This window comes from Ceratotherium simum, chromosome 14, assembly GCF_057802395.1.
Source record: "Ceratotherium simum simum isolate JZ-2026a chromosome 14, ASM5780239v1, whole genome shotgun sequence".
Taxonomy (NCBI): Eukaryota; Metazoa; Chordata; class Mammalia; order Perissodactyla; family Rhinocerotidae; genus Ceratotherium; species Ceratotherium simum.
In genome coordinates, this window is record NC_141913.1 from 46,733,147 (window position 1) to 46,745,286 (window position 12,140).

Consider the following 12,140-nt stretch of genomic DNA (forward strand, 5'->3'; position numbering starts at 1 on the left):
GCCTTGTAGAAGCTCTTTAATCTGATGAAGTCCCACTTGTTTATTTTTTCTTTTGTTTCCCTTGTATGAGTAGACATGGAATTCAAGAAGATCTCTATATGGCTGATGGCAAGTAGTGTACTACCTATATTTTCCTCCAGGAGTTTTATAGTTTCAGGTCTCACCTTCAGGTCTTTGATCCATTTTGAGTTAATTTTTGTGAATGGTGAAAGAAGATGGTCTACTTTCATTCTTTTGCAAGTGGCTGTCCAGTTTTCCCAGCACCATTTATTGAAGAGACTTTCCTTTCTCCACTGTATGTCCTTAGCTCCTTTGTCAAAGATTGGCTGCCCATAGATATGAGGTTTTATTTCTGGACTTTCAATTCTGTTCCATTGACCTGTGTGTCTGTTTTTGTACCAGTACCATGCTGTTTTAATTACTATCGCTTTGTAGCATGTTTTGAAGTCAGGGATTGTGATGCCTCCAGCTTTGTTCTTCTTTTTCAGGATTGCTTTAGCTATACAGGGTCTTGTGTTGCCCCATATGAATGTTAGTATTCTTTGTTCTATTTCTATGAAGAATGTCCTTGGGATTGCATTGAATCTGTAGATCGCTTTAGGTAGTATGGACATTTTAGCTATGTTTATTCTTCCAATCCAAGTGCATGGAATATTTTTCCATTTCTTTATGTCATCATTGATTTCGCTCAATAATGTCTTATAGTTTTCATTGTATAGGTCTTTCGCTTCCTTGGTTAAATTTACTCCTAGATATTTTATTCTTTTTGTTGCAGTTGTAAATGGGATTGTCTTCTTGAGTTCTCTTTCTGTTAGTTCGTTGTTGGTATATAGAAATGCAACTGATTTCTATAAGTTGATTTTGTACCCTGCCACTTGGCTGTAGTTGTTGATTATTTCTAATAGTTTTCCAATGGATTCTTTAGGGTTTTCTATATATAAGATCATGTCATCTGCAAACAGCGAGAGTTTCACTTCTTCATGGCCTATTTGGATTCCTTTTTTTCCTTTTTCTTGCCTAATTGCTCTGGCCAGAACCTCCAGTACTGTGTTGAATAAGAGAGGCGAGAGTGGGCACCCTTGTCTTGTCCCTGTTTTCAGAGGGATAGCTTTCAGTTTTTCCCCGTTGAGTGTGATGTGGGCTGTGGGTTTGTCATATATGGCCTTTATTATGTTAAGGTACTTTCCTTCTATACACATTTTGTTGAAAGTTTTTATCATAAATTGATGTTGGATCTTGTCAAAAGCCTTCTCTGCATCTATTGAGATGATCATATGGTTTTTATTCCTTGTTTTGTTAATGTGGTGTATCACATTGATTTATTTGCAGATGTTGAACCATCCCTGTGTCCCTGGTATGAATCCCACTTGATCATGGTGTATGATCTTTTTAATGTATTGCTGTATTCAGTTTGCCAATATTTTGTTGAGGATTTTTGCATCTATGTTCATCAGGGATATTGGTCTGTAGTTTTCCATCTTAGTATTGTCTTTGCCTGGCTTTGGTATCAGGGTGATGTTGGCCTTGTAGAATGTGTTGGGAAGTGTTCCATCTTCCTCTATTATTTGGAATAGTTTGAGAAGGGTAGGTATTAAGTCTTCTTTGAATCTTTGGTAAAATTCTCCAGAGAAGCCATCTGGTCCCGGACTTTCATTTTTTGGGAGGTTTTTGATTACTGTTTCGATCTCTTTACTTGTGATTGGTCTATTCAGGTTCTCTATTTCTTCTTGATTCAGTTTGGGGAGGTTGTATGAGTCTAGGAATTTATCCATTTCTCCTAGATTGTCCAGTTTGTTGGCATATAGTTTTTCATAGTATTCTCTTATAATCTTTTGTATTTCTGTGGTATCTGTTGTAATTTCTCCTTTTTAATTTCTAATTTTATTTATTTGAGCCTTCTCTCTTTTTTTCTTTGTGAGTCTGGCTAAGGGTTTGTCAATTTTGTTTATCTTCTCAAAGAACCAGCTCTTTGTTTCATTGATCCTTTCTACTGTTTTTTTTTAATTTCAATTTCATTTATTTCTGCTCTGATTTTTATTATTTCCCTCCTTCTGCTGACTTTAGGCTTTGTTTGTTCCTCTTTTTCTAATTCTGTTAGGCGTAGTTTGAGGTTGCTTATTTGGGCTTTTTCTTGTTTGTTAAGATGGGCCTGTATTGCTATGAGTTTCCCTCTCAGGACCACTTTTGCTGCATCCCATATGAGTTGGTACGGTGTATTTTCATTTTCATTTGTCTCCAGATATGCTTTGATTTCTCCTTTAATTTTGTCAATGATCCATTGGTGGTTTAGTGGCATGTTGTTGAGTCTCCACAGCTTTGTCACTTTCCCGGTTTTTTCCTTGTAGTTGATTTCTAACTTCATGGCATTATGGTCTGAAAAGATGCTTGTTATGGTTTCAATCTTCTTAAATTTATATAAGCGTGCCTTGTTTCCCAACATATGGTCTATTCTTGAGAACGTTCCATGAGCACTTGAGAAGAATGTGTAATCTGCTGTGTTTGGATGGAGAGCTCTGTATATGTCTATTAAGTCCATCTCATGTAGTTTTTCATTTAGGTCCATTATTTCCTTACTTATTTTCTGTGTGGATGATCTTTCCATTGATGAGAGTGGGGCGTTAAGATCCTCTACTATTATTGTGTTGTTGTTAATATCTCCTTTTAGGTTTGTTAATAGTGGCTTTATGTACCTTGGTGCTCCTGTATTGGGTGCACATATATTTAAAAGTGATATGTCTTCTTGGTGGAGTGTCCCTTTTATCATTATATATTGCCCCTCTTTCTCTCTCATTACCTGTTTTATCTTGAAGTCAACTTTGTCTGATATAAGGCAACACCTGCTTTCTTTTGTTTGCCATTAGCTTGGAGTATTGTCGCTCATCCTTTCACTCTGAGCCTGTGTTTGTCTTTAGAGCTGATATGTGTTTCCTGGAGGCAGCATATTGTTGGGTCTTGTTTTTTAATCCATCCCAACACTCTGTGTCTTTTGATTGGAGAATTCAGTCCATTTACATTTAGGGTAATTATTGATATATGGGGGCCTGTTGTTGTTATTTTATCACTCTTTTTCCAGTTCATTTGCATTTTTTTTTTTTTCTCATCCCATGTGTTTCGGACTACCAATGCAGTTTGGTAGTTCTGTATGGGGGCTCTCTTAGTTTTCTCTTTCTTTATCATGTGTGATTCTGCTCTGATTGTTTGGTTAGTGGTTACCATGAGGTTTGTATAAAAAATCTCGTGGATATGATAGTTCATTTTTTGATGGCCTCTTATTTCCTTAGACTAAGTCAATTCGATCCCTTTCCTCTTCCCCTTCTAAGTTATTGTTGTCACATCTTATTCCTTCTTGTGTTGTGAGTTCGTGTTTAACATGGTGAGGTTATATTTATGCTTGGTGCTTACCTTCCCTTGATCTTTGGTTTTATAATTAAGTGTTCGCTAATCTACTTTGATAGAGGACTGCAATTTTTCTGGTTTTGTCGACCTATTTTCCTCCTCATTCAAAACTTTGAATCCCCTTTCTCTTTTTTTCTCAGGGATGAGGGCCTTTAAAGCCTAAAATTTTTACCACTAGTATCTTCCGTATTTATCTGGTTATCCAAATAAGAACTAACATAACATATGAAAAGGAAAACACTGTGTCTCTACACACAGAACCCTTCTGACACTGAATGTGTGGGTTTTCCCCTCACATGATGCAATTCTGGGAGAGTGCTGGCCCCACAGGTTAAGGGCTCAGTCCCACAAGACTGCCCCCCACTTCAGACGCCAGTCATAGGTAGTGGGTCCCAAGGTTATCCACACTTCTGTCCCACTTGGCTATAATCAGAGGTTCACATAACCCTGATTTTTTCCCCATGATCCTCTCCTCAGGTTTAGTAATTTGCTATAATGGATCACAGAACTCAGGGAAACACTTTATTGGCTTATTATAAAGGACAAAACTCAGGAATAGCCAAATGGATGAGATGCATAGGGCAAAGTATGTGGGAAGGGGCACAGAGCTTCCATGCCCTCTTGGGTGCACTACCCTCCTGGCACCTTAATGTATGCACCAACCCAGAAGATCTCTGAACCCCTTTGTTTAGGGTTTTTATGGAGGTTCCATTACATAGGCATGATTGATTAAATCACTGGCCATTGGTGATTAACTCAATTCCCAGCCCCTCTCTCCTTCCCAGAGGTTCGGCATGGGGCTGAAAGTTCCAACTCTCTAATCACAAGGTTGGTTCCTCTGGCAACCAGCTCCCATCCTCCAAGAGTCAGCTTATTAGCTTAAATTCAAGTATGGTTGAAAGGGGCTTATTATGAATACCTCTATCACTCAGGAAATTCCAAGGGCTTTAAGAGCTTTGTGCCAGGAACTGGGTATGAAGACCAAATATATATTTCTTATTATATCACAATATCACACACATTATTAAAAGTCCTCTTTTAAGTGTTGATGTTGCAGTTAGTTTTCAATAACCTTAAATTGTCTTCTAAATTTACGATTATCCCTACAGCTTCGGGTACATTATCTATCTATCTAGCCAAATATTTGTGTGCTGTTAAAAAGAAAACCAATTGTTACAATCAAATTTAAGTTTCAATTCTTGTTGGATAAGCCATAAATATCCTAGAAAAAAAGATAAATTTGCAGAGTTATTATTACATTAGCATTTCAAGTGAATAAATGTCTCCCTACATCTAATGAGTTACTGTTCATTATTATTTAAGAGATTTATCAGTTAGCCTAGTTTTTCTGGCTATTGCTAAGCTTATTAGCCAGAGTTGATATTAGAATAAAATGGGGGCCGGCCCTGTGGCTTAGCGGTTAAGTGCTTGCGCTCCGCTACTGGCGGCCTGGGTTCGGATCCAGGGCGCACACCAATGCACCGATGCACCGCTTCTCCAGCCATGCTGGGGCCACGTCCCACATACAGCAACTAGAAGGATGTGCAGCTATGACATACAACTATCTACTGGGGCTTTGGGGGAAAAAAAAAAAGGAGGAGGATTGGCAATAGATGTTAGCTCAGAGCTGATCTTCCTCAGCAAAAAGAGGAGGATTAGCATGGATGTTAGCTCAAGGCTGATCTTCCTCACACACACACACACAAAATGTATTGTTTAAGAATAAAATGGAAGGTTAGAAACTATTATCAATACAAAGATATTTTGATGGTTCTCTTGGAGGAACTGGAAAAAGGAAGGGCCCTGATTAGGGTGAGCAGAGTTGACCTGGGTGGATATGTTAGTGGAATTTAGTCTTCACTGCTGAGGCATTTCTCCAGCTTCTGCACAGAGGCAGCAGATAGAAATGGGAGCGTCTTTGCCCAAGAGAAAATGCTCCCATCTGGAAAGGATTTGTCAGCAATTCCTTAAAATTTTTTGATGGAGTTGCCAATATTTCCCCTACAGATGTGGGGGCAACCAGCTCAGCCATAGCAGGCAGAAGCCGTTTGTGCAGAATTCACTCATCTGGGGCAAGAGGGGAGGGAGTTGACACATGGAGACTGTAGCAGACAAGACAAGAAGAAAGGAGCCCAGTATTGCAGGGAGAGAGAAAAAGATTCTGGGCAGGTCAGAACGTATTGCTTTTAGGCAAAAGACTGCAGTGTGGTTGCCATAGGATGTACAAAATTTTAACCAAAAGACTTTGTGTGAGTTCCTGAGAATGAAAATATGTAATACCAGAGTATTGAGAGCCTAGATAAAATTTGGGTGCGATGATCACAAACTCAGTTATAGGCTAGTTTCCTAACGATTCATATCTGAGTATTTCGGTGTTACTTACAGTGTTCCATTTCCTAGGGATCCTGTAACAAAGTACCACAAACTAGGTGGCTTGAGATGCATCACTCCTGTCTCTACCCCCGTCATCATGTGATGTTCTTCTCTGTGTCCAAATTTCCCCCCTTTGTGTAAGGACACCAGTCATACTCAATTTGAGGCCCACCTAACCCAGTATGACCTCGTCTAAAGTTGAGTACATCTGCAAGACCCTATTTCCAAATAAGGTCACATTCACAGTCAGGGGTTAGGGCTTGAACCTTTTTAGGGGGACACAATTCAAACCAGAATGCTACCTGATACCTAGTTCCTACTTTGGCTAAATTATCTGAGGTCCTTAAACACGCTAGGGAGTCAGGAAGGAGGTGACTCACAGCCACTTAGCCTAGGGTCCTGCATTTAGAAAGTGCCTGATAAAAGTTAGACAAATCCCACTGAAGTTTAATTGTGAGGGAAACAACCTTACCTGGTCACAGGGATAGCACAGAACTGAAAAAGAAGGCTCTTGGTTTAAGGGTCTGTTAACACTGAGTTAGCAAATTTTATCAGACTCAACTTTGAAGGGCTATATATTTCCATTCTTAGAGGCTCATTCTCAGTCTGTCTCCTGTCCTGCTGGAAATTTTATGACATTATATGGTGATCACACTGTCTCAGTTTGCAGTGGCCCAAAGCAATAAGGACTGCGTTGCTTACAATCAGTGTTTAATAGTTCCTTCCCTTCAGCTGTCAACTGTCCTCTTTCCTAGCACTATTAGGCTAATTCCATCTTGCTTTGCCTATTATAATTAGAGTCATGAGACCTATATTGTAGAACAATGGTGCTAGAATGCAAGGGTGATTTTCCCCCACCACTGCTCTCTTTCAGGGATTCCCTGAGCACCGACTGAGAAAATGGAGCTATTTTAATAACAACTCCGAGAATAACCCACAGAAGTGCCTTTCTGACTAAGGTCTCAAAAGGAATCCGAAACATTTCACAGAATACCATTTTCAGTTCTCAGTTTAATTCAGAAAATATTTATTGAGCACTTTTATATCTGCCTTTGTGTGAGACACCACATGTGTGTGCTGGGGGAGAATCAGAAGAATTGGGAGTTACTCATTTGGAGAAACCTACAAAAAAAGTATGTGTGCCTGCAGCTGTTGGGAAGACTGTCAGGAAATAAACGCTCAGTCTCACCTGGAATGCAGGGACAGGCAGACATGTCCAGGAGCTTTGGGGCGTGGGGGGAAGAAAGCCACATGTTTTGGTAAAAGGGGAAGTTAATAGCAAGGGCTTGAGCTGGCCTGTTAGTGAGGGGGGTGTCGTGGCGAGATGTGGGTGGGAAAGAGATCAAATAAAGGTTTCAAATAAAGGTTTCATATTCCCCTGTGTAGACCTAGAATCTGGCACAGTGTAGACACTTAAGGTTGATTGAATGTGCATGGGCTGTCAATTGGTTTATTTCCTATGGCAGGATTTAGAGCCGGGTGTGGGTGCTTCTCCTCAGTGCTGCTGGGACCTGAGGACATTGACTCGGTCACTGGGTGAGGTGGGACAAGCCCAGGAAACCCAGCTGTCCACAGACCCTCCGAGAGTCTCGGCCTCATTCCCAGCCCAAGTGCTGCCGCATTGTGCACAGGGATTTGGTGAGTCTCTGTATTAGTCTGCTCGGGCTGCTTTAACAAAATATCACAGACTGGGGGGGCTTCAGCAACAGAAATTAATTTTCTCACAGTTCTGGGAGTCTGAAGTCCAAGATCAAGGTGTTGCCAGGGTTGGTATCTCCTGAGTAGTCTCTCCCCTTGGCTTGTAGAAGGCCACCTTCCAACTGTGTGCCCACGTCTGTGTCCAAATTTCCTCTTCTTATAAGGACACCAGTTGGACTAGATTAGGGCTCACTTCAATGGCCTCGTTTTAACTTAATCACTCCTCTAAAGGCCCTACCTCCAAATACAGTCACATTCTGAGGTACCGGGGTTAGGGCTTCAATATACGAATTTTGGGGGGACACAATCCAGTCCATAACAGTACCTTTTCCAAGTCCCTTTGAACTTGATTTTGGGACCTCTAGGGCTCAATTCTGTCCTACTCATTCTTTTCCTCTCCCAAGTCTTGTGATCAACATGAGAAGAGGGTGGGCACTTTGTGGGAAGGGGAAGTGGGGTCCACAGTGCAGAGCCCAGACATAGGCAAGGAGGGCCCTGTCCTGGGCCCCATACTTTAGGGCCCCTTCCTCTGGCCTTCCTCCGGCTGTGTCTTCCCCATGGGATGGGATGTCTGTCTGTAGGGCCAAGGGGACATGCCCACTGGAGCCTGTGCCTTCTCTTCCGGTCCATGCTTTGAGTGTCTAGGATCCCAGAATTCCCTGCCCAGCTGGCTCCCCGCCCAGTCCAAGGAGTGACTGCAGTGGGGGTGGAGTTAAGGGGGTGGAGCTTAGGTTGTCCACACACTGGCCTGTAAGGAGCATGGTGGCGTAGGAACAGAGTATGAGAAGAGAAGAGGGGTGGGCTGGGAGCTGGAGCCGTGGCAGGGTCCTGCGGGGGCACCCGTGCACTCTTGCCCCAGGCCCAAAATGTAAGAGATGCACTGAAGACTGGAGGCCAAAGCTGATGATGCCTTTGGTGTAACCAAGTCCAACTCTTTCTATTACCTCCCCAACACACACACACACACACACACACACACACACACACACACTCTTCCAGCATTGTTCTGGCTTCAGGGTTGGGCCAGAGCTATTTAGAGGTTTAAAAGTCACTGCCAAACTACAAAGTGAATATGATGATGGGGCTGGGCAGAACTAGCAAGGTCATTCTGTAAGTAAGCAGCCTGGAATAGCTTTGGAGTTAAGGAGGTTGTGTTAACCTCATGGTATGCAGGAATTATCGACTTCTAGCTTTGCCCACTCAGCAGTGAAGACCCCGGTCTCCCGAGTCCTTCAGGGTCTGGACACTGTTGCTCAAAGTGTCAGGTTTCATCCAGGAGCAAACTGCTGACCCTGCGGGAAGGGATTGCCCCGGGGCCGCTGAGGTGAAGTCTGTTGTGACATGCTTTAATTGCCTTCGGGGCCTGGGAGGCAGCTCCTCTATGATTTAGATGCAGAGAGGCCATCATTGGAGAGACCGGGGTACATTTTCCAGCTGCCCTTTAGCCTGTGCTTCCTGGCAAGGGAGGATTCAGATCTAACAAAGAGTACACTTTTAAAAACAATGGAAGGTGAAGGAAATTTAATCGGAAGGCCCAGAGGTATACTTTATCATTTTATTCTTAATTCTTTTGTCTTAGACTTTTTATTGCCTGTAGGGCCCTAAGTTAAATTAAAAAAATCTTTTTTTCGACAGCGTAGGTAAATTACAAAGCTTTTACATCTTGATTCAGGATTTCCCTGTGGCTCCAATACGTGCTGTGCAGTTTAAGGTTATGAAGGAAGACTCTGGCTGCCGTGGCCTTGCAGGAGGTCTGCAGGAGGTCACCCCAGGGACGGGGCTGGGCTTCCTCTGTAGGCTGGGAAGCTGATTTTCTCAGTTCATCCAGGGTCATCAGGCTAGGTTCACACTGCCCAGAGGCTCCTGAGTGGTTGATTGACAAAACAAAATGCCTGTTGATTCCTTTAAAATTAGAAATAGCACTTCCAAGGAGAACAGACATGTCAGCTGCTCAGTACACTTCTTTTTCAGTGGAAGAGGTTTTTTTGAAATTCAAAAGTAGGAAGTACTTTTGGAGCAGAAAGTAGCTCGAGGAGCATCAATTCAGAGCGAATGGAATTGGGCAATGAGGCATTCTGCTGGCGTGTCCCCTGTGGGCACCAACTTGATCGAGCACCCTCCTCTTGGTCAGTGTTGAGGACACACATACAGCTCCTTCCTGTCTCCACCCTTATTAAGAATCACAATTAATCCCATATTATCAATCTTTAGTGGCCTATTTGGACATTTCAGAAACCCTCTGGTCACAGACTCATGGGAATAGTGGGTATTGGTGGTAGAAGGGACATTAGGATACGCTGTGTCCAACTCACCCTTCTTGTTAAGCAGATGAGGAAATGAGACCCAGAGAGGTGGAGTGACTTGCCCAGGGTCACACAGCAAGCTGGCTCAAACCCTAGGCTCCTGAATGCAAGTCTAGTCAATGTAGTGTGGTGAGATGAGGTAGCACGAGAAAATAAAAAGAGCACATTCTTCGAGTTCATACAGACCTGGGGTGAGTTGTGGCCTGGCCACTTAGCAGCAATAATAGTGACAACTATCAACATTTATTGAGCTCTTACTGTATGCCAGGCACTTTCTAAGTGCTTTATAGTTATTGCTACATTTAGTTTTCACAAAAACCTTATGAGGTAGAGTTTTTTACCAAGGGGGAAACTGAGGCGTGGAGTGAATAAGTAACTAGCCCATGGTCATACAGTAAGGGATGGATGCAGGCTCCCAAACTGCAGAACCTGTATTCTTAACCACTGTGCTCAAGTTCATGAACTTATCGGAGGCAAATTTTCCTTAAATGTAAAATAAGGTAAATAACAGCTCCTTGTAGGGTCATAGAATAGAATAGAATAGAATAGAATAGAATAGAATAGAATAGAATAGAATAGAATAGAAATAATGACCAAAACGTGTCTCATACCTAGTGGCACTTAATAAATAGCAGCATTTTTTGTTATTTATAATTGGGGTTGCTGTTTTATTAAACCATGCTGTGTCCTCCATCTTTTGCTAAGTCTCCTGGTCCTGGGGTTCTCAAAGTGTGCTCCCCAATTAGCAGCATGAGCACCTGGGAACTTGTCAGAGATGCAAGCCCTTAGGTCGCACCCTAGACCTACTGGATCAGAAGCTTTCGGGGAGGGGAGGTGGGGAGCAATCTGTTTATCAGGACTTCCAGGTAATTAATTCTGAGGCACGCTGAAGTTCGAGATCACTGCCCTAGTCTTACCACTAATATCTTTACAAACTATTTCCTGAAGTGACTAATTAGCTGTGTCCTAAGTAGGTGCTTCTTAGCTTCAACTGCAGACGGCACCTTTCCCCAGCTTGTGGGCTCCCATCATATTTTCCCATCACATATTGCCTTTATCTCTCTCATGGGGACCTGTTCACAAATGGATTTGAGCTGGCAATGGCACCGTTTTAGGACTGTCGTTCCCAGTGCTGTGTGCTAGGAAAGGTTGCAGGAGTCTGGGCGGACTGAGAATTCAGGAGACCAGTGGTCCACCTCCAGCTGGGCTGAGTTCCTAGTTCTGTGAGTTTCAGCATCTTTGTGCCCTATTTTCCCCATCTGTCAATCAGATATATTAAAAGCCAGCTGCCAGGGCCGGCCCGGTAGCTTAGCGGTTATGTGCGCGCGCTCCGCTGCTGGCGGCCCGGGTTCGGATCCCGGGTGCGCACCAACGCACCGCTTCTCAGGCCATGCTGAGGCCGCGTCCCACGTACAGCAACTAGAAGGATGTGCAGCTACGACATACAACTATCTACTGGGGCTTTGGGGGGAAAATAAAGAAATAAATAAAATCTTTAAAAAAAAAAAAGCCAGCTGCCTTTTTTAATGTCAAAGTTTTGTTTTGAAATAATAGATATGAAAGCTCCTGAACAAGTGTCAAGTGTTTACTGCAAAGTGAAGTATTATTAATACAATCTGTTTTTTTTTCCTCTTGGTAGATACTTTAAGATTCAGAAATGCTTCATTTTTGGCCCCTTCTGTCTCTCTCTTTACAATAAATTCTTCCTCTTCGTCTGGTGGGGGTGTGGCAAGATGTGCTACTGGAATGTTCCCTCTCGACACATTTGTCGCCGTGTGTCTGTGAGTATGAGCATCTGACGTACGCGGTTGGGATGTATATGTCAGGGATGTTTTATCAACTTCCACTCAGCAACTACACTTAGCCATTTAATTTCCATTCATTGAATGGTGTCTGGCCAATGCTGCCTCTGTGCAGAGAGATCACCATTTATCTTAAACAAGAGAATTTGAAAGTGCTCAAGAGGAAGGCTGGCCACACCCAAAAGTGATTGGGTTTCACAGTCACTGAGAAATGTATCCTGTCCCCAGATATTCCTGTTCCTATCATGTGATCACTAAAGATTAATTTCTTTTATTTGAGGCATTGCTTCTCCCACAAATAGTCTGGCCTGTTAACTTCTTGTTTGCATCTTGCCTTTTTCCTTAGGACAAACCCATAGAAGTAGAATTGCTGGCCTGTACTTGAGTCATTTGATGAGCTTTCCTGAAAACCTCACTTATATGTCCCCAGTCAGAGACGTCCATGTCTATTTCATCACTGTCACCAGCATCAAAAGTGACCTGTATAAAAAATAGTACCAATTTGATAGATAAATAGATTGGTTTAATTTACATTTTAAAAAATTGGTAATGAAGGTTTTTTTTCTAA

The 12,140-nt window shown here is 42.4% G+C and overlaps 1 protein-coding gene across 1 annotated transcript in view; it reads left to right on the top strand.

Moving 5' to 3' along the window:
- The window catches only part of LOC101408104 (O-acyltransferase like protein-like), a 68,997-nt gene that overhangs the window by 20,335 nt on the left and 36,522 nt on the right, over positions 1-12,140 (top strand). The window contains 1 exon segment of the mRNA XM_087438829.1: positions 11,410-11,551. Coding sequence (XP_087294955.1) covers positions 11,410-11,551 — 142 coding nt within the window.